General features: G+C 33.6%; 1 protein-coding gene across 5 annotated transcripts in view; it reads right to left on the reverse strand.

Annotated features, from left to right (window-relative positions):
- LRP1B (LDL receptor related protein 1B) overlaps positions 1 to 27,789 on the reverse strand; it is a 1,798,389-nt gene that overhangs the window by 1,136,250 nt on the left and 634,350 nt on the right. For all 5 annotated transcript variants that reach the window (XR_012497488.1, XM_074335786.1, XM_074335783.1 and 2 more), the window contains one exon: positions 18,134 to 18,271. Coding sequence is in view for 4 of the 5 variants with exons in the window: in XM_074335786.1 (XP_074191887.1) it covers positions 18,134 to 18,271 (138 nt within the window). In the remaining variant the exon portion in view is untranslated. The remainder of the gene's footprint in view (positions 1 to 18,133; positions 18,272 to 27,789) is intronic.

A 27,789-nucleotide genomic window follows, 5' to 3' on the forward strand; every position in this document is an offset into this window, starting at 1 on the left:
AGATAGTAATGTGGATATCAGCTAAGTACTGGTGTATTCAAGACAGACAGAGTGGTGAGGTGTTGAGAGCAGTGGATTTGGGGCACTTCCATTTAATTCTGGAATTAGTAGTATGGAAGGTACAGGGGAGGAGCTACAGAAGTTCAAGCCTAAGACACTGATTGGAAATATTGGCAAAACATAGCTCTATTCCCCCTGGACTTGGAGTAGTGAAGATTTAATTGTAAAGTCAATAGGACCTTTGGGTGAGACCCAAAATGAAGTCACTTGAGCCAATAAATCTTCGTGTTTTTTTAAAATGGCATTTGAGGTTATTGTGGTCAATTGTAAATGAAAGAGACTAAAAAGTACAACTTGAAAAAACTTTTGAATGGACTTTTTATTTCACAGTTACACATTTCAAAAAATCAAATGGTGTGATTCAAAGTACAAAATTCAGTTTACTATAACCAGGTTTCCTCTAAGTGATGGATAGGTATAGTTATAATTGATCCATGGCAATATTCCTCTAGTGAACTCGAGCTTCAGGTCCAATTTTGGCTCCCGTAAAGACAATAATATATTCCTACCAGTGTTCTAACTACGTTAGTTTACAATTACCTGCTAATGTGTTGTATACACACGCAATGATGGGAACCCCTTAAGGGTAAGAACCATCAGCATATTCCCCAGAGTTCAGCATAGTGACTGTCCTATATTGAATTTTCAGCAAATATTTATCCAATTGATAAATAAAAGAATGAACGATGCCAGCACATTTCTAAAGATTGATTCGATGAAGAAGAATAAGAAACTAGTATAAATATGCTAGTCTGAAGAAAACAAGTCTCTGAAACACTAATGGCCAAGAAGAAAGCTATCTTAAGTGATAACTGACCCAAGCAACAGTCGTTGATCATGCTGTGAAATTAATAAGTATTTTCAAATAATATCCTTCTTCTATTCCCCCTCTCCTCTTTTGGAAGGCATGATTCTACCTTCTCCACACCTGATTTAGTTCCTTTGAACTTAAGACACATTTTTCATTATCTAACTGCAAAGGTGACAAGGACACCGAGATAAATAATTCTTATCATACAAAATGGTTGACATTGAGTCAACTTCAGAAATTATCTTCTATAAAACCTTTTTTTTTTCTTTTACTCCAGGTTAATCGACTGTGTGCACACCAAAAATATATAATGTTCATTTTATACAATTTTCCAGCCCTTTGGTTGTTAACCTCACTGAAACTTCAGAGTCTCTAGGACCAATTCATCAGGTTTCAAATCTGTTTGAGTAAGTTTGTATAAATCAATTTCCCCCCACAAAGCCTTCTCTCAGATACATGATACTCTGTTTTTTGTTTGCTAGGTCATCCATGCATACATCTTTCATTTGTAGTTCCTTGTTTATTCTATTAATTGTAATCGCATTAATAGTACCTAGTCTGCTCCATATTACTAAATTAGAACTCCACAAAGGTAAATTTTAAATAATTATAGTTTAATTCTAATAGTACCTAAAGCTGAATATGTATTTGATTGTTAAACATATTAGTTTAATTATAGCTTCATACTTAATCATAGTGCAAACATATTCTCCCCTCATTATACAGTAGTAACAGAGGAAAATGCTCATCCTCTCCATTTTAAATAAAGTAGTTCTAACATAGCAAAACAGAAAGTTTTGCTTTATGCCATACTTGTTACAACGTTAGTAGTGATCAGTTATCTAAAGCCAACGAAAAATCAAATCATTTGTCCAATTGAAAAATGAGAGAACTAATGCAATTTAGAATATTGAGTTTTCATGGTTACTACAGCATCAAATATGATCCTAAATATCCATAGTAATTTGCATCTGTGACTGACTATGTGTTATAATTTCTTTTAGAAGAGTTAGAAAACCCTTCTGACACAGTGTGCAATTGTGACTTTATTTAGATTAGAATAAATTGAATAACAAGCTATGCTGAGTTAAATAGTAAGTAACCTATCTGTGACCTCATAAAAATAATTAGATGACCCTTTAATATTCTACATTAGTAAACTTACAATGCAAATATTCAGGTATTTCTTTTTTACAGTAGTATTGGTCTTTTGCATATATGTAGTATCTTGGTTGCATGTAATAAAATAAAACAAAACATAAAAAAAATTACACCAACCTAAGTCACGGAACTAAGTGTTTATTGCCTCTTCAAAAGAATTATTATGTATTTCACGGGTACCTGAATAGCAAAACATTATTGTAATTTAGTATATTGGAAATATTTATATTTGCTTTGGGAAATATTTCTCACAAAAACTATTACATGTCCAAAACAAAAAATGACACATGAAAACAGAAAAAGCAATTGAAGAGAAAGGGAAATATACACTGGTGAAATAAATAAATTTTGGAAGAAAATCCCAACAATCAAAAAAAACCAAAAAACTTTAAGTTTCAACAAGGATACTTTAGCCCAAGAAAAAACAAAAATAGTCTTCACAATAATAAAATATGTCTCTGCATCTAGATTTTGTTAGAGTAAGAGTGATATTACTTTTTCCATAGTAATTATTTCTAGTGGAGCCATAAAAAGATAATGATGTATCAAATAATTTAAAAATCCGTGGTTTTATATGTTTCTTCAATTTTTTGCCCCTGATTTTAGGGTCTGTGAAATCTAGTACAATATATAAAACAGAAATATAGGAATTCTAGTGTGGCAAATATTGATGACTTCAGTTTGATAACATTTATCTGAAATCTAGCCCGAAAAGACCAGAAAAGCCACACTGTCCTGGCTGGTTAACCCACAAAGATCTTCCTAACACAAGGTGGGCAGGTGAAATGAACATTAGGTTTATCCTAAGAGGTTCCTCACCCCCTCACCTGCCCATTCAAAGAGAAACACATCACCATACCACCCATATGAATTTACCTACTGTTAAAAATAAGAATAAAAAGTGTATGAGTTATGGGTATAGGGAATTTGGGACAATAACTAACATTTTTTTTCCTTGATTTTAATTCCTCTCAGCACAGCACACAGAATTCTTCATTTCACTCTGCTCTTACTTAGACATCCAGGATTTTAATTTTAGAACTAATTGTAATGGGTATCAAGTGATATTATATGTACTACCGATTCTCCCTCTCTCTCTCTCATCCTCCTTCTCTCTCTCTCTCTCTCTCTCTATATATATATATATATATATATGTGTGTGTGTGTGTGTGTGTGTGTGTGTGTGTGTATAAAACCTGATTTTTCTCCTATAATTCACAGGTGTACTGAAACTTTTTATTAATTTATACAACTTTATATCTGAAAGGGTGTTTAGTTTATTGTCCTATATATAAATGTATATTATATATTAAAATATATTCAATATGTTGTTTTTACTATGAGTTTTTCAAGATCTGCTTCTTATAAAATGCATACTTACACTCTAGAAATGTGTGGTAAAAATGTCTTTCCTAATTGGGATTTCACAGTAATGAAGTTATTTGAAATTATAAGAAGTATTAGTAGTATTCCTGGTGACATTTGGAATTCACAGGAAAACCAATTAAAAAATTCTTCAAAAATCAAAACAAAAGTCAACAGCAATAACATATTTCAGTATATTTGATTTGTTAGATACTACTCGTAGTTTTAGGAAAGCAAAACAAAACAGGAATTTTACCATCAGAGAGAGAATAAGATAAAGAAATTGAACATGATTTAGCTCTTTCGAAGCATTAAATTAAACAACAAAAATGTATGCACGATGAAAAACTACATAGTAAAAATAAATGATGAAGTAGGTTTGGCTGACCATAGATGTGAAATAACAAAGATTTTCAAATTCAAACAATTAGTAAAGAGTCTCTAGTTTAAGCCTAAATTTGAAGGAATAAAAATGTAAAGTAAAGGTTGAAAAAGTATGAGATACGGGGCAGGAAATGAGGGTAGCAATAGAGGAACAGACAGAAAAATGAGAAAGACAAGTGAAAACAAAAAAAAATAAGGAGAAAATGAGAGAGGGAGGATGGGAGAGAAAGTATTTTTCTCATATAAACCACATTTATCTGTTTTGCTTTGTTTTGTTTTGTTTTTCAACAGCAGTCTGCCCTTACTGGCTCCCTAAGAACTATCCTCCGTGGACATTCAGTCTGCATATTTGGTAATTCTTTGCTATAGCACAACCTGATTTTTCTCCTATACTTCCCAGGTATCCTGAATCTTTTTTACTAATTTATACAATTTTACATCTGGAAAGAGGCTTAGTTTATTGTTCAAATATCTCATTTTACTGGTTTTCAAAGCCATGGAGCTAGTCAACTACAAACTCTCTCTAGCATTTAGAATCCTTCTATAAGGTTTATCAAACATAATACAAGTGTAAAACCTGTCTGATACACAATCAACTAATTGCTCTATTAATGTGTAAATAGCATAAAATTCTAGTTGCTACCAAGTATCCATTATCCCCCTTTTCTTAGTCTGATTTTATTTAAGCAATGCTTGTACACTAAAAAAAAAACACTATATCTCTCAGGCATTCTTGTAAATCAGGGCGGCTGTGTATTAAAACGCTGGCTAATGGCATAAAGATAGAAATTTTGGATTAGGCTTCTCAAACGTTCCTTCTCCAAAAGAAGGAGATTGACTGGTTTGGTAAGGATATTTTATTCTTTTCCCTTCCTCCTGGAATGGAGATGTGATACTTGAAGCTGCAATGGCCATCTATGACCACTAGCCTACTTAGAGGTAGCCAAGCAAGTGACAAGGATGGCAGAACAGAGAAATGTAGGCGTCTCAGATACAGATCACATCACGAAGTCACCTTACCTGCCTTGGAACATCTATCTATCTCCGGACATTTTTTACATAAGAGAAAAATGAAGCAGTATTTTTTTTTTTTGAGCCTTGTAAAGATCTCTAATAGAGATCCTTGTACAGATCTTTAATAATCTCTGAAGATTATTCACAGCCAAAGACAATTTCTAACTGATACAACATAAGTGAACAAGGCAATGCTTAGTTGTGAGAAAATATGCACAGAGGAACACAGGTGTCAGGAGCTACTATATGACAGTTGATTAGAGTAGATACCAGTCTGACACTTTAACTGCATCTTGGTTAGTCGGGAGGGGTGGTTTATAACTTTAGAGATTTGAAAATGTAAGGCTATCTGGAGACGTGCAAGGAAAACATGATTAAGCTACAGGAATATAAAGTCTGTTAGACAGAAAAAGCAAAAAAAAACCAAAAAACTGACAGGGCATGGAGAATTTTATAATACTATATGCAGGCATTTGCTCAGAATGCAAATTGCTATCCATTGCCTGCCTTACTAAAAATGCTTGTTAGAATTCTCTCCCTGGAGGCCTTCCAGATTGGTTAGGTAGCAATCTGTCTAGGCAAGTTTGGGTTCACTCCAGTCTAAAGGCAGATGGATGGACTGGATAACCTCTGAAAGTCCCTTCTGGCCGTATTATTCTACAGCTCTGTTTCACACACGGAAAGTTATCACTGCTTCTGTATTTGTAGATCTAATCATTGAGGAGACCTTTGCTTTCCTTCTGCATATTGCAGATATTTCTGTAAATAAGGAGAAACAAAAATAAAAGGAACAAATTACTTTAGGCAAAATGCAGGAGTGAATCTTCCTAACATGGAGCACATTACTTGAGGCCAAGGAACAGTGTTGTACGCTTTACTCCATGAATTACGCTTCAAGAGTCCATGTGTTTTTGCATTGCATCACTCTGTTTCCTGTGTGCTTGTCTTCCTGGATTGAGCCCTTGTAGTCAAGTGACTGAAATAGAAGTTAAATGTAAGTTTGTTTGTTTGTTTTCAGGTGTTTCCAGTCTCTCAGGGGTATAAAATAAATTAAACTAAGGCATATTTGCATTGAAAAATTCACTTCAAAAGGTAAGTTATACTGTGTTAGGAAAGATTACCAGGGTTCAACCTCAAACATAGTTCAGTCAGTTCTGCATATTTTGTTTTGTATAATTAGTTTAGATGGGTAAGATACAAACCTGACTTACTGAAAAGGAACTGAAATTCATCTGTCTGGGAGTAGGACATAGCACTCAAAGTAAGACCATGAGTAGTGGAAAAAAACCTTACACTGATTTTGAAGACAGGAACAAATGAAACAAAACACAGGTAGAAAGCCTTAAAAATATAACCATTTTTAACTCCCTGAAATAATTATTTCAGCTGGATATCCAATAGACACACACACACACACACACACACACACACACACACCTATATATACATTTATATACAACAAAGTTTACAAATAACTTATATACACTAAATATTTGGTTATGTTTATAAACTATTTAAAGAGTATTTTATACCTATTAATATTTCTCTCCAAACTTCTTTGAGACCTCTTAAGTAATATCTAATTGACCTAACAAAAAACTAGATAATTCAGGTTCTTAGTGCTTCTGCTCGGAAAATATTGGATAGTCTCTGAACCATTTATTGAATATACATATTTTTTTTCTTGCCCCTCTTTGTTTTGTACCTGTAGTCTGAAAAAAACACACTACAAGTTTCAGCTAATGGAACTGAACAGTGCTCTTTCAGGCTTGTCCTTCCCATTCTCCCTGTGTCTGACACTCAAGCCTTGGCTCACAGTCTCACTGAGCTATTTCAGAAGGATATCAGCAAACTGATCTCACTGGTTTGCATCTTACGATGTCCAAAACCACAATGGGTTGTCTGGACTGGTTTTACAACCCCTTATGGCATAGAGTGGTCAACTATTTGATTTATGCCTTCTCTTAGTCAAAAACCTAATGGGTATTTAAGATGCAAACTCTAAGCTAATATAAATACATCTGGGTGGTGTATTTCCCCTTAAAAGACTAATCTTTAATGTCTTTCTTGTGTCTAAACTCAAATATGCAAGTAAATGTAGAAAGATTTGGAGAAAGAAAATATACATGCATATTTCTTTATATTGCCACATGTGTGAAAAATAAGTAATTGTTTGATTTGATTATTAAAAGACTTATTATGGGGAGCAAGGAATTCACCAGTCTAACAGGTATTTTATTTTTCTGAATATTATTTAGTATCTTGAGATATTCAGTTATGATGACATTCAGTGGAATGTGATTCAGTGGAACAGGGTTTACTACGTATATAAAGTGATAACAGTGGATCACAGAAAAGGCAGCAGAAACAGTTTGTTTTTCTTCTCCTTTCTCTTTTCTGGCAATTCTGAGCACAGATATTCAGAACTGAAAACGTTAGCTCAAAGGTGTGAAAATCTCAAGAAATCTCCCTCTATAAAATTCTGTAAGATTTACAGAATTCCAGATTCGGTTTTAAAATCTCAAATCTTTCTACAATTTATGGTACATCACATTGGGATGTCATGATGTTGCTATTTCTTCCTTCAACATTTAAATTTTCTCCATTGAATGACCTTGAGAAATCTCATATTCCTTCCAGATCCCATTGTAAAATTGAAACATAAAGAGTTTTTTTTTTCTCTTTTAACTTCCTATTGTTACTAATGTTGTGTGCAAATCCTGTTGTTGTATGCAAATCCACTTGAAAAAGTTAAAGTGAACTTCTCCATTTCCTTTCCACACTCCTCATCAAGTGAAAGTGCTGATTTTTTTTTTTTTCCCAAGAGGATAGAATTAATAGTCAGATTGAGACATTCAATTCTGGAAGCTTGTTATACAGTTTTTCAGCTTGTTGTTTATTCAACATATTCCCACCCCCAATCCCACCCCCCTGGTCAATCTGATAACACTGACAGGGAACATACAGTTGTTCAAAAATATTTTTCAGTTGATTTTTTACAAAGCATCTTGCTGCTTTAAGAATGGTCCAGAGCTTCTGGTCAAAATGGCAGAGCAGGTAAATGCTGTATTTGCCTCCTCTCACAACCACATCAAAATTACAACTACACCACAGAACAACCATAATTGAGAATCACCTGTAGTGTAGCTGCCCAGAAGTCCTACAACTAAGGATATACAAAAAAAGCCACGTTAAGACTGGTAGGATGGGCAGAGACATGGAAGGTACTGGTCCCATACCTACACCTAGTCTTTAAAAATTGAGAGAGATATCTTGGCTGCCAAGGTCCGTCCTGAAGAGTGAGGTATCCCAGCTTCATACCAGGCTCCCCAGCCCACAGTTTCAGTGCAGGGAAGAGTCGCCATAGTTTCTAGCCATGAAAACTAGTGGAGATTGTGGATGAGTGAGATATAGGTCTGCTAGAGTCCCTGGTGCTCCTCTTAAAGGGCTCACTGATGGGCTTACTCACTGACTAACTCTCAAACTCTGAGCTCCAGCATTGGGACAGCAGCTCGAAAGGCACCAGGGAGGAACTGAATTGTCTGGCTTTAGGATGAGGGCTTTCTCTAAGACAGGAGTGCTGGTAGAGACATTGTTCCTTTGTTTAGCACTTCCCCCACTCAGTTTGCAGACACAGACGGATGCTATAGCTGAGTCTCCACCAACCTGGCTACCGCCATTTGCCCCACCCTGGTGATTCCCTGAGACCATGACCCACCCAACTTTTGAGCCCATCAAAGCTTCTTCCAGTGGCTTTTCCAAAAATGGCCAATCTTGGATCATGCTGCGAAATTTCCTAACATCTCTTAAAGTCTCACAAACCCTGAACAAGCAGCATCTTGCCTCAGCATGTGCCATACATCTTGCTAAGCAGACAGCTTTGGTTTACAACCCTTACACAAATCTCCTCCACTGTAGTCATGGCCAGTCCACACAACTAATCAGCCCAAGGGTCAATTCCTCCCATTGATGTGAAAATATCAACCAAGTTTTGACTACAACAGGAGGACATTTACAACCCAGAGAAGGGACACAGCTGGAGTACCCGGCTCAGGTGACAAAACAGATTGTGCCAGTAGGTCTGACAGGACACCTTCTACGTAAGTCCACTCTACTAAGACCAGAAGACACAGCAGCTCTACCTAATACATAGAAACAAACAAAGTGACTGCCAAAGTAGGTAGACAAAGAAACATGTCCCAAATGAAAGAAAACAAATATCTCTTGAAAAAGAACTAAATATAATGGAGAGCAGCAATGAGTGAGATTCAGAGTTCAAAACACTGGTTATAAGGATGCTCAATGATCTCAGATAGAACTTCCACAAAGAGATAGAAAAATAAAAATGGAGGTAGAAAACAAACAAACATAAAAGAACAAGTAGATTAGATGAAGCAAAGGATCAAGTCAGTGATTTGGAATATAACGTAATATAAAACACCCAACAGAACATCAAAAACAACAAAAAATCAAAAAAGGGGGGGGCAGTTTAAAGGGATTCTGGGACAAAATCAAGCATACCAACATTCACATTGTACGGGTACCAGAAGGAAAAGGGAGACAGCAAGGAATTGGAAACCTATTTGAAGAAATGATGGAAACTTCCTTATTCTATCAAAGAAAATAGTCACCAAGCGCAGAGAGTTCAGAGAGTACAAAAGAAGATGAACCCAAAGACGCCCACACCAATACTCATCATAATTAAAATTCCAAAGCTTAAAGACAAAGAGAGAATCTTAAAAGCACCAAGAGAAAAGCAGTTACTGTGTTTCCCCAATAATAAGACTTGGTCTTATATTAATTTTTGTTCCAAAAGTCACATTAGAGCTTATGTTCAGGGGATGTCATGCTGAAAAATCATGCTAGGGCTTATTTTCTGACTAGGTCTTATTTTTGGGGAAACACGGTAGTTACCTAACAGGGCACTCTCATGAGACTGTCAGTTGATTTCTCAACAGAATCTTTGCAGGCCAGAAGGGATTAGCACAAATTATTCAAAGTGATGAAAAGCAAGGACCAAGATTACTCTACCCAGCAAAGCTATAATTTACAATTTAAGGACATATGAAAAGCTTCCCAGATGAGGGAAAAAAATAAAAAAATAAAAAAATATGAATAATAAAATGGCAATAACTACTTATCTAGCAACAATTATTTTCAATTTAAATGCATTAAATGCTCCAATCAAAAGATAGTGTGGCTGAATGGATAAGAAAATGTGACCCCTGCATATGTTGCCCACAAGATATTAATTTTAGATCAAAAGACACACATAGGATGAAAGTAAAGGGATAGAAAAACATACTTAATGAAAATGGAAATGAAATAAAACAGCAACAACAACAACAAAAAACTGGGGTTGCAATGCCTATACCAGACAAAACAGACTTTAAAACAAAGGCTATAACAAGAGACAAAAAAAAGGACCCAGTAATTCCACCTCTCGGTAGCCGAAGAAACACAAAACACTATTTAGAAGGGACATGTGGTGTAGCATTATTTCAATAGCCAAAATATGGAGATAACCTGGGTATTCATCAATGGATGAATAAATAAAGAAGATGATATATATGTACATATACATATATATGCATATATATGTATGTATATATGAATATTACCCTTAAAACAGAAAAAAATTATACGATTTGCAAAAACATGAATGGACCTTGAGAGTATTGTGCTGTGAGAAGTATATAAGACTGAAAAACAAAAATGCCATATGATTTTACTTATACGTGGAATCTAAAATAAAATAATAATAATAAAAAATAAAAAATAAAACAAAAACAAACACAGATACAGAGAACATTTTGAGGGTTGCCATATGTGAGAAGGTTGGGGGAGATGGGTGAAAAAGGGGAAGGGATTAAAAGGTACAAACTGGTAATTACAAAACAGTCATGGTGATACAAAGTATAGTGTAAGGAATGCAGTCAATAATATTGTAATAAGTATGTATGGTGTCTGGTGAATGCTAGGTGCCCAGGGATTACTCTGTAGGTATGTACATGTCTGTCCACCACACTGTACACCTGAAACTAATACAATATTTTGTGTCTACTATAACTGAAAAAAATAAAATAAAAACAGGTCAGATAGGATGCTGAAGCTTAAGAATTTTATGCACTTTTCTGAGTTGATAAGTGTAGGCCCGGTAGTCACAACTGGTGAATAAAAACTCAAGGTCATAGTCTTTAAACCTTGCTCTCAAACTGCATTTTTGGGTAATTCCTGGGGATTTTGTTCAACCTCAACTACCTGCTTTAATTCTTTACAATTTTTTTCACTGTCAAGCTACTCGTGTCAAAACCCAATAAGGAAACATTCAAGGCTGTGTAGAGAGTCGAGTGACAGTTTGTTACAATTCACATTTTTAAATAATATTGAAACAGTCATATATATCCGAAAGTTAAGGTACAAGAGGGTGAAACTTAGGCATCAAATTAGGTTGTATTTTACTAGCTTGCTAAAGATGGGATTTTGGTTGCTTAAAATAGTAAATATGACTTCCAAATCCCTAACTTTCATCTGCAAAGGAATTCACTTATTGTATGTCCTCAGGTCATCGACTTTGACTTTCACTTACATGAACTACATCCAAGTGATACTTTAGAGAGTAATGCCTAATACACCTTGTTTTGGGAGCTTATCAATGTAAGGGACAGATGACTGTTTAGCTCAAAGTTTTATGACTATAATAAAGCACATTTGTATCTTCTAAGAATAAATCAGATAATTTGCTACATATATGCAACCACTCTAGCTCTAACTCTATTTTTTTCCCTCAGCTCCAAACTCATCTCTCTTTCTACTCAGGACTGTATGCATCAACCTTACCAAAGAATTAAGAGCTCTTTTGAGTATACAATGCTTTCTAATGCACTTGTTCCTCTATACATATAGTTTCCTATTTTTGAAATGTTCTTCCTTCCCTCATGTGACTACTCAACGATTAGAGAAAAACTCCTATCAAGTATCAGCTGTCCTGGAAAATTTTCTACATTCCCTCAAGCATAATCAGATTTTTTAATTTAATTTTATTTTATTCTTTCTTAGCATTTTCTGCCTATGTCCATTATGACATGTGGATTTCATTAAGGCAGAAAATAGGATATTCTGCATACTCAGTCCTTAGCTAAGTGTCTGGAATGCTGTCAGTGCTCAACAAAAATTTACTGAAGTTAGTGAATTAATTGAATATAGGGAAAAACTTTACTGTGTTTCCATTGGCACATTAAAAAAAAACTAAGTTTGGTCTCATAACCATTATTATTTTCATTATATCAGGGAGAAGAAGGTGAGGAAAAGATCCAGATAAATAATGAGTCCCATTGTCAATGAATATTGATTGCTATAAATGAACAATTCCTAAAGTGGTAAAATGAACTATTGACAAGTCTCCTTTCAGGGGGAGAGACTACTGGGGGTAGGGAACCTGAATTATCAGGCTTTTGATGGTTTCACACAGTCTTTCTACCTAAGAGGTTGGTATGTTTGAGGAACAGTAATAATAACTCCTTGTTTGATCCAAAGAGTTAAGCTGTACATCACAGCAATTTCTGTTTCTTCTCCTACAGATGTTAGACAAAGAAACAGAATAAATATTCTATTGGGGTATGAGTTGTGGATCTACGTTTCTGACTTGCATCTATTTAAAATCAAAATCAACTGAAAATAGAGTACAATTCAGAAACAATTAAAGGTCCATAATGTACCAGTATTCTCACCACACAAAAGATTAGATTAAAAAAAAAAAAAATAGGAGTGTCAGTTTGACACCATTTACCAAAAAGTGAGATAGATATAGAAATGCTGTTTTAATAAAGAATATATTTTTTAAAGTTACATACTTCAATATTTGATCATTTTAAAATTATTAGTATGTCTACATACCATTTTCAAATTATTTACGAAATTTTCTTGTTTCTAGACTTATTCTTAAAAATAACTTTTTTGGGGAACAGAGAATACTAACTAATATAACATTAACATTAATCAAAGATGAAAATCCACTATAAAAAGATTCACTTCTAATAAACAATAAACTATTTTAGATTATGGTATAGAACCAAATTACTTCATCATCCTTTCCCCAGAGATATTTGGTTAGCTAGTTCACTATCTCCCGAAATCAAAACGAGTATGTGCGCGCGCGCGCGCACACACACACACACACACACACACACACACATACATTCAGTATAGTCTTCAAGAACTGCATTATCCTAATTTCATATAGGTTTCATTTGTCAACATAAACAATATCTGCAATAGCCTTACAAAGGATGATGCAGTTGTAGACCTATTCTTTCTAGGAATTGTGGTTTTGCTTCTGAAAAGCATTGATTTGACCCTGAAATCACATAGTGCTAAGGGTCATAGCCTTTCACTAAACTAACTGTATTACAGTTGAGAGAGATTTCAGATTATTTATCACCTTAATACAACTCAAAACAAAGAAAAGAGTATAGCGCAATCGTCTCTTAAACTTCAGGAATTTTAGTAATAAAAGTAGTCTGAGCATACAAGCCCAAGTCCTTCTGGATAGTTCCAGTTGTTTGTTTTCTAGCTAAATAGGCTTATCAGTATTTCAAAAGACCTGAGTGCACACAAGTTAAGTTTCCCACCATGTGCCTTCAGCTCTAGGCTGCTGATGGGTACACTTTCTGTAACATTGCCTGCAATTTTTTACCTCTTCTCCATACATTTGTTTTCATATTCTGTACACTGAAATCCCCTTCTCTAGCATGATAAGCTCATTTTAATTTAGAAAGCAATCAGCAATATTTTTCAATGGGAACTTTTAAAATGAGGACAAGATCCACTGATATAATAGTGAAAGTAAAATCAACAACAAAGTACACCAAATTCCTTTGTCTTCCTCACCAACTTCCTTCTTTTCTTCCAGTCTTCCTGGTAGCTATAAGTTAATGTCATGCCACTCTAAAATCAGTGTTGTAATGACTAACAAAACACCACCACAAGATAAAGTATTTCCTTTCTGGGGGAAAAAAAAAAATGGAGTCCTGAATATTTAAGCTAATAATAAATTCCCAATTATTTTATTAAATGTATTTAATTTTCTCATATCAATTAATTAAATCTAATTAATTGAGCTAGATTAATTCCTTTTTGAATTATTTGAAATGCATGAGGTTTAAGAAAGAAGTTTTAAGGATTACTAATTTTTCTATGGTGAGTCACTACAGATAACAAACGTTGCTATTTACCTTGGTCCATTTTGAGAAAGCCTCTAATTTGTAAATTAACTCCAGGAGTTTTCAGCACTTTCTCATATGACTTTAGTTTTATGAATAGTAATATAAAAGAAGATATAACAACTTGTATCTAAAATACATACATTAGAATAAATACATTAGAATTACTAGAATATAAAATAAATATAGTAGAATAGATTATGGGTGGTGGAGAAAATTGTAACTGCATGTATTAGAAAATTTGTATTCTGACGGGCAAATGAAATAATTGTATGGAATTTTAAAGATTATTAATATGCATTATTTCAAGGAGTTAGATGATATATATGAGAATCTTATTTTTCTTTAGGTCCCTGATCAAATACACCAAATATATATATATGGGTGTGTGTGTGTGTGTTTATGTTCATATTTGTGTGTTTGGGTGGTGGGGTTTTCAGATGTCAAAGAGTTTCATTCTCTCATCGATTTTACTAAATTCTTCACACATTTTATCCCCTCATATTCAAAAGGACATTGGTATGTTTGCTAGAAAACAATCACATAGGACTACATAATCACTTTTTATAGAAACAGAGAAGATAAAATCCTTTTTCACAGTGACCTGAAGAGGTCCCATAATCTTTGAATAAAGTAAGAGTAGATAGTGCCACAGAGACTACCATTCTCTCTTGTGACCATTTTCCATGCAAATGTAATCTAACTAGAGTTGTGAATGGAAAGACTACTTATCTTGTTCACAGCACTTTAAATGTTAACATAATGAATTATCTTAAGAATGTAAAATTTTAAAACAGTGTTTTGATACATCTCTGTCAATAGAGTCTGTATTAGTTGAAATTGCTCACTTCTTTCAGCCTTATTTGTATGGTTGTGAGGATTTTTGTGGAAATGTTCTATGTTGAGAATCCTTGTACTGTATAGAATGTGTTTTCATTGCTCATGCTATTTACATATAGTGATATTACTACCAATATGAAATACTATATAGGAAGCAATACAATTTTCTAAAATACAAGGTGGTAGGTAATTTTGTATGTTCTTATTGTAAAAATTTTGCAAGCACATTCCTATATATAGTATACCTATATACAAAAATCATTTTTTTCTTTCTTCAAATGGAGCTAAATTATGGAGATTAAAATATCAGTGTTATAGAAAATCTTTAATAATGGATATATTTTCATTACCCTCACTAGGGAGAGATTGATTTTTCTAGGAAACGTTCAGAAAACAATTGAGTTGATACAAAAGTATTCCCAAGACTAGAATATAACCTCTAAAATGTTAAGCTTTCCTCCTTATTAATGTTTCATAAAGGGTGGAAATATACCACCAAATGTAGATCATTTATTGGAAAAAATCCATCTTTGAATCGTATCTTAGGCTTCATGTATAATTAGTCAAATTAGAATATGTGCTTAGAACAAAACAGAAAGGAAACAATGGAAAGAGAAACAATTTAGACAGAACTATTCTGCAAAGGAAAAGCATTTCTAAAGATTAATGTGATGTTTGAAATAGTTTTTTCCCTTCTTTATTATACATCTATAACACATAGAAAGTTCCTTACAGATTTGATGGGCTGGTACCTAATTAACTTTTCAGAAAATATTTTTTCATTAGATGTGACCCAAAATTGGGAGGAAATTTTAAGGTAGGAAAGAAGAATCACTTTCTACGATATACTTTTCTGTGCAATCAGACATTTAAACACAAACTATACATGTGATAAATCTAGGGTTGCCCAAAAGATTTGTTTTTTGTCTTACTCAGGGGCACTCTACCAGACAAAGCAGGCAAACATATTTTTATTTTTCTCAATGCAGAAATATTTTATTAAAACACTGCCTCTGGAATGACTATGTTTTTTCAGTCACCTTTATCCTACCACTCTATGTAGTTGTACAAAAGCAGAGAATTATGTGAAAAACCCTCTACTGAGGTAATAACAAGTACTGATCCAAATATTCTTCTTAATATCTCTAAGTTAACCACAGGTCATAATAAATTATTTAGGTTTTAAAACACTCTATTTGGTGAAATCTAGAAATATTTAAAAGGCCAAAGTAGTACAAGCAGCCTCCTACTAATGGTAAATTAAGAAAGAAAAAAGATTGCCACTTGTGATAAAAATATGAAACATGGAACAATTAAAAAATGTAAATTGGAACAAAAAAAAAGATTGAAACAAACAAGTATATACTCTACCTTAGTCTGGAGTATATGCTGATTTTTTCAAAAGTCAAAATAAATTTGATACCATTTTATTTTTGTTCAAATACATTGTTTTTAGTTGAATCCCCTATTTTATCATTAACACATCCTTTATCAATTAGATCACAACTGTTCATTTTATTAGAGAATTAGATCTATTTTGGTATGGTCCACAGTATTGAAAAGTGTTTAAGATATTCAAATTTGTGTAATCACCTCTGAGGGAATATTTGGTAATGTGAAGATTTCTGTCTTTTAGAAGCTTAGTCATATATGTCTACCTGAAATTTTTTAATGTAATAAGAAGCCAGAACTATAACTGAATTAGGCTCTATAAAATATAATTAATTCCTAAAAAGAAAATTAAACTCTTTAATTCCTATCACTATGTAATTTTGTGCTTTATGTTCTGTTATTATTTTTTATTAGCATACACTTATAAAAATACACGTCACAAAGCCTTTAAATAAAAATAAAATCTATTACTTTTACATATATTTCATAACTGAAATTGACAATCTGCTGCCTCCTTACATGACTCTGTTAAAGTTCAAGGCTAAGGAAGTAAACTTGGCCAAAGAGGGAAGATCTCTATCTTCTTAATCTGAATCTGTCCACTGGAGCAGAGTAATTAGATGTCACTTTAGAAAGAGGGGAAAAAAACCTAGTGACCTAGTTGATCTATGGTCTCTCAACATGCTCACCACTTTGGATTACCTTTCTAAGATTTCCTCTTTTTCCGATATATCTCTTCCTCTCTGTTCTTGAATTCAGTTTACTTTAGCCCAGAGTTGGGGGATTAGCAGCCAGGAAGCCCTGTCAAGTCTCTTGTTTGGCGTATACATTGCAGACCGTACAAAGTTTTCAAAAGGCAGTAGGGGACATGGAATACTTATACACATATAGATGTGGAGCTCCTGCTAAAAAAATTGAAACTTTTGGTGACCTACGACCTTTTAACACGTGGCAGCCAATAGTTTGTGTGAATCTGTCCACAGATCAGACATGTATCTCCAGTTTTCTACAGCTCCTTCTATCCCTTATTGTCTTAATGGCCTCAACACGAAGGATAGTTTTTTCTTTGACATCAGCTTCAACAAATATCCTTTGTGTTACACTCGGCCAGTGAGAATCTCAGAGACTTCTGCTTCAGTTGTATCTTTCCTGACTCCCTCTAGCAGCCTGATTCACTTGACTGATACCTTGATTCTGTTTCCAGATCTGGGTCCTTACCTTAATCCTTGACTTGTCTCACAATCCATGTCTTTGTCTCACATTTCATTCCCCTTTCTTAAACAATGTTATTAAAATATGCCAGCTGTAATTAAATTTTCTTTAATTTTGAGATTTTTATTTTTTGTTATGTCTATCATTGCTCTATAGATATACTCCTGATCACTGTAGAATTCACATATTTATTATTTAAAAGAAATTTACAAGGAAGCTGGTATAACATCATGGAGATAACGTCCAGCAAAAATTTCATATGCATACATTCTAGTAAAATATTTGTTGCAGAGGTTTTACTTCAAATAATCTTTGTTTTAGCAAAGATTCAGAGAAACAATCATATAACACTGTATGATATCAGTCTATTGTAGCAGAGACTTCTCATCTGTCCTTTGCTCAAAAGTATTCTTTTCTATGAAACATATAATTGTTTAAGAGCTCAACTTCATAGTCAAATGTGTTTCTTTTTTTAACAGAATTTTGAAATAAAGCACAGTAGTTGCAGCTTTGAAATGCAGATTGAATGTTTTTGGTAATAAAATTCATGTTTTCTCAATAATTGATATGGTTATGGTTGAAAGAAAAGGCAGGTTATAGGTTGTCTTTGAACTTTGATTAAAACTATGGACAACTTAATACTTCAGTTGCATTGTTATGCAAATGGACTCACCCCGGCAATGAACTCCTTCATCGTACCCATCTGAGCAGTCCAAGACGTCATTGCACAGCTGGGAAAAATGAATACATCTGTTGGTACCAAGGCAAGCAATGTGATTCAAGGGACACTTGATTTCTACCTCTTCAGGACCTGAAAAGAAACGTAAAAAGGTATAGAATGATGTGAATTATCTTCACTGCTTTAAATATTAAAACTTTCAAGCACAAGAAATTACTAGAATTAATTTACAAAACAAAGCTGTAGAAAATGCTACCAGAGGGCAGCTCTGATTCTGAGATATCAGAATTAGCCTGCGTGATTTACAAACCTCATTCTAAAAAGCTGCATAAGAAACAAAATATTATATATATATTTTTTTTTTTTTTTTCTTTTTTTCAAATAATACATTAAAAACAAATATCCCCTCCAACCTTTAAAAGTAACATGGACTGAAAATCTGTGGGTTGGTTTGAGTCATATTTCTGTCTCTTATCCTTGGATAAGTGGACAAAGTACTTAAACCCTATAAATCTCAATTTCCTCAACTGTGAAACCTGTATAATGACAACTTCTTGGCAGGATTCTTGTTAGAATTATATCAGGTAACATGAACAAAAATGTTTTTGTGTAATTTAAATGAAGTTGTGACAACCTAAAAGTTATTTTAGTTTTAATTTGTTCTTTAGGAATTTGAAGACTAGCTAGTTATACACTTTTTATCTATGGATTCTTTTGTGAAGGAAAGAAAAAAAGAAAAAGAAAACAGTTTCTGATCAACTATAATGCAATAGAATTTGCTAAGGAGTGGGAAGGGGATGATCAACAGGGCATACTCCTTGAGTTTACCTTCTGGTGGTAACTGTACATTGTGAAACCAGCCTTTGAGCTTTTAAAAATATACTTAACTCAGAATACTGAATCTTTTCTCAATGTTTACCGATTACAAATTTTCATCAAACATCAAAATTATATAGTTATATCTAAATTTCAGTGATATGGTTTTAACTAATTCCTAACTCCTTTGCACACATCTATAAGCACTCTGCTAATTCTCCATGATTCTTAACATTGCCCAGCTGTCACAAATCCAAAGTGTAGTCACACCAACTTGACTAAAATTATGTATTTTGTGACACCAATTATTGTAACAACCCAGATTCTATAGTAAAACATATTTCGGCTTTAATCACAGTTCTATCAAAACCCACAGGATATTAATTTATTTAATCAACTAAGCATTAGTTTTCGCATCTGTAAGTGGAACCAACTGAGTTTACTTTGTAGGGTCGTTGTAAATATCAAACATTATTGATAGCAAAGCACTGTGAGATGCAGATTCAGAGGCAGATTTCAGTATGTGTTAATCATGTAACTAAATGCGGTGGGGTAGAGTGGTTAACAGACCCTGGAGCTATGCATCTCTGTATATTTTCATGTGTATTTATACAATTCCTGGTCTCATCACTTCTAAATTGAAGAACTTGGGCAAGTTATGTGCCATCTCTGTGCTTCACCAGATTGTTGTAAGGATCATATAAAAAGCTCTTTGCATTTTACCTGGAAAACATTAAATAAGTGTTAACTGTTATCATAGTTAAATAAAGAATGTTGCAACAAGGTGAGTTGCCTTTTCGTAAACACTAGCATACCCTGACTTTCTTTTCTGATGCAAGCCCCTAAAATGGGGGAGGGAAGAAGACAGCTCAAAAAATATTGCAAGACCTAAAAAGAAAAATTAAATAAGCTCAAAAAACTATGTTATACTTTCATTATTTAGTTGAGAAAAAGTAATGAGAATAATGAAAAGGCTAATATAACATATTCTGGGCTATGCAAAATTATGAGAATTACAGAAGATAGTGATGTGACAGAATTAGAAAACAAAGAAAAAAACAAAACCCAAAAATATTACAAAAGGAAAAAAAAAGCTAAAAGCTGGAGTTGCTTTCTTGAAATGACTTATCAAATATAAATTACAGCTTATGTGTGATTTTGTTTGATGGAAAAGCAGCTTTCAACCTTTTGTGTTTCAGAGATATAAACTAATTTTTGATGTAACTTCAATAGCTAAAGCTTTGCCCCTAACATGTACCTCTGTATTTTGTCATGTATATTTATATAATTACTGCTATAAAAGTCTATTAGTTTTGTCAAACACCTGTCACCACAAAAGCACAACTCATTTTTCTGTAATATATCTCTGTAAGTTGAGCTTCAATACCTTAAGAAGAAAAACAATGCATGTTTGCATATGTGTAACGAAAGTACAAATACACAAATTTTAATCCAATTTATAGGAATAAAAATAAATGAAGCTCTTCATTGAGTTTCTAGCTAATAAATTTTGTATTTGTAAGATTGACATAAATCCATTTAAAACACATGTATGTAATGGTTTTGAAAAACTGTAAACTTCTATGACCAACAGTCACAAAGCAGTTCTTAAAATTAATTGGTTGATTCTTAAAAATTTAAAAACACTCACGCCTGCATAAATGTCAAAGTAGTGTTTTGTAGTCACACAACAGCCTAGCCAACTGTCCCCCCATGTCTTTCCTTAAGGAGAGTCTGTGAGACTGTGCCTTTCTGGGTCTTTGTTCCATCCTTATGTTTACACCTTATGTCTCTCTGTCTGGTCCCCAAAAGATGGTTTGCGGCCAAAGACTGGTAAGATATCTCACGGGAGATACAACCTAAGCCAGGCGGAACCGAGTGGGGACCCCCAATGAGCTACCTTAGAAAAATATGGGAAGAGGCCTTGCCTCCCCTTCCCCCTGCCTGGGAAAAGCTGTTGCCGGCTCTGGCTTTTCCCTGGCACCTATTTGTGAGAGAAGTTACAAAAACAATAAAGGTCAGTTCTCTCCACTTAGCTCAACAGAACTGTTACAAAATAAGTGACTTGACCCTGAGAAGGTACATACCTTAATTAGGACATTGTGGGACCTTGTGCTTCAGCTGTTGACTGACAAAGGGTGACTGAGATAAATATTTTTCTGTTATGATGTGTGAGTTTCAGAGACCGTGTACGAAACAATGTTGCTTTCTCTTGCTTTTGCATACCTATTCAATAAAAAACCCCAGTTGGCCATATTCTGGGCTCCAGTCCTCTGAGACTGAGAGACCCCTGGCCTTCGGAGAGGTTTAACTGCATCAAGTCTCTGTTTGTTTCCTTCTTAAAAACTTAACCCAAACCGTCCCTTCTCGCACCCTCACTGCCTGTGTTGCGCTGGACGCGACAGTGTTTAGGCTGGATATACTGATATCTCTCTGAAAAAAAAACAATTCCAGAAAATAACCCACAGAAAACTACATAAACATGGGGGATTTTAGAACTTTAATAGTTAAAGACCAAAAGGGACTCAGTAGTTATTATAAAAGACAAAAATATTTTTTTAAGTGATATGTGTGTTGGCTCAAATGAAGGCATGATTTTTCATTTTTAAGATTGTCTGGTAACTGATGAACATGACAGAAGGAGTGAAATGGACATTGGTGTTCACAAGAAAGGCTCTGCTACTTACAAACTTTGAGAAATACAGAAAAAAAAGTATTTGGATTTCTGAAAGGCAACATATGGAACTATTCAATTATTCCAGTGATAACAATTTGAGAACACAGAGAAATTTGTTTGGAAGAATGAAACAGTTAATCAGTTCCTTTAAAGACTAACCCCTATAGCATTTGACATCCTTTTGTCTTGTTTTCTATCAACACTGGATAACCAGTAAGCTGCTGGGCCATGGCTTAATGGATTGTACTTTAACAAGTCCTTCCCAAATTTTCATATTAAAGCACACAAGGAAATTATATATTTGCAAGTTACAGTGAAGTAAATAGCAGAAATTATTTGTAGAGATTGTCCCAGGTCTTAGAAATTAACCTCAAAATTGAGGAAATCAATATCTCAAATTTCTTTGACTAGTGCTGGGATACTTCAGTTAGAATACTAAAACCAGTATTTTGTTGTTCTTTTTTTTCTTTTCTTTTCTCTTTTCTTTTTTCTTTTTCTTTCTTTCTTTTTTTTTTAATGGGAAAAGAGATGGGTCAGTATGATAAATAGCAATGACTGTCTTAGCAAAAATTCTCCCAGAAGCCAGGTAACAAGAGTATTTACGAGGTGTGATAAAAAAAAATATGGTGAATGCTGCTGCTGAGTGCCATCCAATGTACAGACAGGGATCTTCAATATAGGAAGCGGCACATACAACCTTAATAATATTGTGTGTCAGTTTCAGCTTGTTTGGTGCAGTCAATCAGTTGTGAGCTATGGTTGAGAGATGTGCTTTAAAGCGTGCCATAAATCATCCTCCATTATGACAACATTCTGTGTCACACATAGCTTCTGGTACAGAAATTTCTGTCAAATAAAAACATTATGGTGTGTCCTCATCCACCTTATTCACTGGATCTGCCACCGTGTGACTTCTGGCTCTTCCCCAAAGTCAAAATGATTCAGGACATCAAGGCAGCCACAACAACACAACTAAAGACACTCATGAAAGAGGACTTCAGAACTGCTTCAAAAAGTGGCAAGAAGATGGGATAAGTGTGTTCAAAGTGTGTGTGGGGGGTATTTTAGGGGGGATTAATGACAATGTGTCTTTTATTGTAATTTTTTATTTTTTTAATTTAAACATTCACTATGTTTTCATCACACCTCGTAGTTGTTTTGGGGAAAAATCCATCCTTGATTCCCAGTCATTATCTGTGCAGCAAAGGCTATACTATCCCATGGGGCTCCTTTAGTCTATCCTTTAAATGGAGAGAAGACAACCTGATCACTACTTCTACCCATTTACCTGTGTGACAAGGAGAGGTATGTGATAATGCAGCCTGCATGAATTCTGTAGAATATGTCATTGTTGCATTAAATGAAGACTTTTAGGCATTCAAATATTTTACAACCAGAAATTATATTGTGAACATAGTAAACAGCAGTGTTGGAGGCTCCCTGATGTACCCTGATTTACCTCTTTACTTGCTAAAATCACGTGGATTTCGGGGGACATGGGAGAGGGACTGGGATAACAAGATAGCATGTGAAAAATTTCAAAATACTACAAGGACACTTCAAAATTTCACAAGTATAGTAGTCCTAGTGAAAATATCACTTCAGTTTTCAGTAACTCCTACTTAGAAAACAGTCCCCCAAATCTAATTTTAGGTTTGAGCAAGGTAGAGGAATTTAGGTGACTTGAGCAAGGTAGGGGAATTTAGCAATAGTAATTAATTATAAGAAAGAAAAAGTCTGTCATAGGAGGATTTAAAATATATCAACACAGAGTTGTATTTGTATTTTTTATTTAATTTGATACACCAATTAGTTAAAATAGGGTTCATTTTTAAAACTAAAACTTTTTATAAATAAACCTTCTAAGATAAGGTAAGGGTAATGTATCCATTTGTATGTTTTTGAATACATAAATTATTTTTTATACGTTGTAAACATCTTACTTATTCAGTAAAAGTGGTAAGGAAGATATAAGCCTTATCGAACATCTTTTCTGATTAAAGATAATGAGACAGTGCATTTTGTGAAAGAGTGGAGATTGTTTTCTATAATGGCAGATATAGTAAAACACATGCACTTTTCACTGCATTATTGTATCTTAGCAGAACTAGCATCAATCCTCTACACACAAAGTTAAACTCTCTATCTTATACTCTATCACATCCCACTTTTTAAGTTTTGTCCTATCAATATTTGCTGCTTAGATATATTGCCCTTTCCAATGGTTCTAAGTTCTAGGCCTGCAATGTCATCCAATTTTCTTAACATACACTCAAGAACAAAGTCGCTTTTGCTGACTGCAAATTCCTCTAACAGCGTCCCTTCTTTCCTATTTTTGTTTGTTTGTTTGTTTGTTTATTAACTGCTAAAAACTCCTTCAAAATATAGACTGGACCTGCATTCTCATTTTCTTCTCTGATTCCAACACTGTTGAGCTTCTTCTCCCCAAGGTATCCCTAGTCCCAATAATTGTGAAGCCAGAGGTTTACGGAGTCCTCAGAATCCTGACCAGAATTCCTCTCTTTTAGACACACTTTCCACCATTATTTCTCATGCCTCTTATACTCTAGTCACACTACTACTGTTGTTATTTGCAACATTTCATGAACACACTTGGATGCATTTCACACATGCTTTTCAATAAACTTGGATGTCTCTGTCTTGGAAACACAAACATCTAAATACACAGACAAAGTGCTCAATATACAGTTGATGAGTTCTCAGTGCATTTTTAAATCCTGGCTAATTTCTACTTTCTTTGCTATACCTCTTCCCACTATCAATACATTCTGAGAATAGATATTACAAAACTAACTGTTTTCACCCAATGACTACTCTCAAAACCATAATCATTTTTAGTAGCTGGCCACAACAAAACCAAACTTCATCTTGATTTCATCAACTCATTGAAACTCACATAGCATTATTTATTTTCAGCACTTATTCTCTAATTTGTTCAGTGTCAGCTTTTACTTTCCTAAAATACACCAAATTCTTCCCACCTCTGAGTTTTTCTGTATGCAATATCATCATCTGGAAAGTATAACTTCTCTTTTTTACCAAACTATATATATCCTTCAGCGATAAGCCCAAACTCTGGTCTCTCCATCAAGTTTTCTTTGTGAAAAATAGCACATGTAGTGGAAAGGTTATGCAATTTAGAGAACAAACCCTTAAACTGGAGTTTTTATCTGCCATTTATTAGTTGCCCAAACTTAAATGAAGTATTTGATCTCACTGAGACTTTGTTTTTTTCACAGTTGAGAAATGGGCAAAATTATAGCATCTACCTCACATGATTATCATAAGGAGCAAACAAAATCACAGATTGGGAAACACCCTATAAATGAATTTTTTGTAAATTCCCTTGAACCCACTTTGTTTGTTTTATTAACTCATACATGCATTGTTTATATCACATTTTAACTTTCCTTCAATCAAAACATCTCTGTATCTTATAAACTGTAATGATACATGCAATTTTCCATATATTTCATGAGGCATAAAGCCTTTCATTTATTTATTTTTATTGTACTCCTTGTTTATTATGTAAAGCAGAAAGTAGGAATAAAAAACATACTGATTACTAGTTAATATGAAATCAAGTAAAAAATAATTTGGTATCACCCATTATCACCAAAAAGCGTAACATACCTTCAGAATTCAAAAATGTTTAATTATGCTGTTTTGGGATTTTATCTGATTGTACCTATTTACTTACAAAGTGTAAATTTAATTATAATTGAAGAATAATTTGTAACTCAGCTTCTTGTAAAGCGTACTACTGGTTTAAAAAATAGGAATATAAGGACAATTTCTATTGATAGGCTGCCTTATAATATTTAGCTTTTGAATATTGGATCTTGTGGAGATTTTTCTATTTATTAAATTGAAGATCCCATGATATTTAAGAATTTCTGAAAACGGCCTTAACAATTAACTATCCTAAAGTCATTTAAATATAATTGTTTAGTGTTGTTATAAGTAAATGATATATTAAGATTTCTGGAGCATCATTAACTTGATAGACAATGCCTAATCTTTTCTACCCTTGTGCTTCTTTCTTTCTTTTATTTTTTTACAATAGTTTCCCAAACAATTGATCCAGTTTCCTGGAAATATTATAGTTATGTGTTACAAGGAAAAACAATTCCTATATAATTTATATGGAAATATTGCATTATGACATCTACTATAATTCTCACAGCTGAGAAATTAAAATAGTTGCCGCAATATGGACCACTTCTGAAAATGATAAAGTATGTGAACCACATTATTTACTCCATGTTATTTGGCAAAATTAATGTATAACATAAAGATATTTAATATCATATATCGATTTAACATTAAACATAACATTGGATCACATAATATCTTCACAGAAATAATACAACTTTCCTATAACTGTGTTTATTTAATAAGATACTGTTCTTATTTTCAAGCACAGTTTGCTCTTGCATGTGAGCTATTTCACCTGACAAACTACTTTAATATAGTGGAAAAAAAATGAAAGAAATTTATGGTATTTCAAAGAAAATTAAAATTGTATTTATGAGTTTCAATTTTTAAATAAAACAATATTAACTGATATAATTTGTTAGAGTAATCTATAGGCTTACACTTGAGGGTACAGAAATATGAATAAGAACTTTTAAAGACACGTGTATACTCAATCTAATAGTAACTCACTCAAATTAAATATGTTCTACATAAAATAGGTTCCAGTAATGCCTAGTGTGTTTACATGTTGCAAATGGATGTTATGAAGATTTAAGAATGGGAAGAGATATAAAGGTGATTGATTATGTCTGGCTGTACTGCCCCTTAAGCCATCTCTGACATCTGTCCTATTTTTAAAGGCCCTGGTGAAGGAGATTTTACAGGTTTGATAATTTGTTCCAAAGTTTAAAAATCCTTTTTCTTTAGCCTTTAATCTTCAGAAGTATCAGTGTAGGAAAATGCCTTGCTTCTAACATACAGAGCTTTATTTAATATATGAAAAACAGGACCGATTATGCCATATTAAAGCAATTTTGCTATAGCCAAAGTAACCATTGTGTCTGCTATTATAAGTATGAATAAATGGATGGTTAAGACTCCTTTACTTAAAAAAAAAAATTCTGGATTACACCAGAGAATGTTATATTAAAATAGAGAACTGTGTGTGTGTGTGTGGGGTGAGGGGGTTAGTGCGTGTGGATGTTTTCTGCTTACTTTAGAATATATGAAATGATTTTTATCAATTTAATTGACTGTTAGCATCTGAATCATACAAATATAGGTTATGTCATAACATTCTCCTGCACTGAAACTGTAAATATTTGAAATACAGTCAAAATTGGCAAATGAAAGTTATTGTAGGGACATAGCAAAAGTATTGTTGCTATTAATTATAGCTTTGGGAGTAAGAATTTTATCAGGCCAATGGGCTGTCTTGCTTTCTGACCTTTCTTTTAAGGGCAAACAGATAAGAAAATAAAGGAAGTAAAGGTTTTATGAGTGACTGCCATTGCGGCATTGCCATTCATTAACCCAGTGCAAATGGAGGGAACTCAGCTTTGATGATTTAAAAAGAATATCAGTGTTGTTTAGGTGTTTTAAATGCTTGTTTATTCCTTTCTGTGAATCTGTTCTTCACATGTTACTTGATTCCTAGGTTACCTAACTCTTCCTTTGTCCTAAAGGTCTAGAAATTGCTTTTACTCTTCCTCCATCTCAGTTAAAATACACCCCTCTGCTTTATTAAGAGTTCTGCTCTTTTCAAGCCAACTTGATAAACTAGGTGTTATCTCTTACAGTTAATGCATTGGCATTTAAACAAGATTCTTACAGAAGCAATGGATTAACTCTAAAGAGCGAAATTTTAGGTCCTCTGTGAAAATGACAAAGATACTTTTGTTTGAGGGAAAGAGATACTTTATTGATACTCATGTCACACTACTTGGTGGCAATTTTGTTGATTTCTAAAGTTGGCTCTTGACTCTCTTTTTAAATGAATACATATATATTAAATCAATGAACCAGGAAGATTTCAATCTGCAGAAATCCTGCTGAGTCCTCAAGAAGTAAAACATGTATTCAAGTCATTTCTTAAAACTCTTCTGTAAGAAAAAGATTTACCCAATTTGCAGATAAAATAACGAAGGAAGCAGAAAAT

Source organism: Rhinolophus sinicus, linkage group LG01 (genome assembly GCF_036562045.2).
Source record: "Rhinolophus sinicus isolate RSC01 linkage group LG01, ASM3656204v1, whole genome shotgun sequence".
Classification (NCBI taxonomy): domain Eukaryota; kingdom Metazoa; phylum Chordata; class Mammalia; order Chiroptera; family Rhinolophidae; genus Rhinolophus; species Rhinolophus sinicus.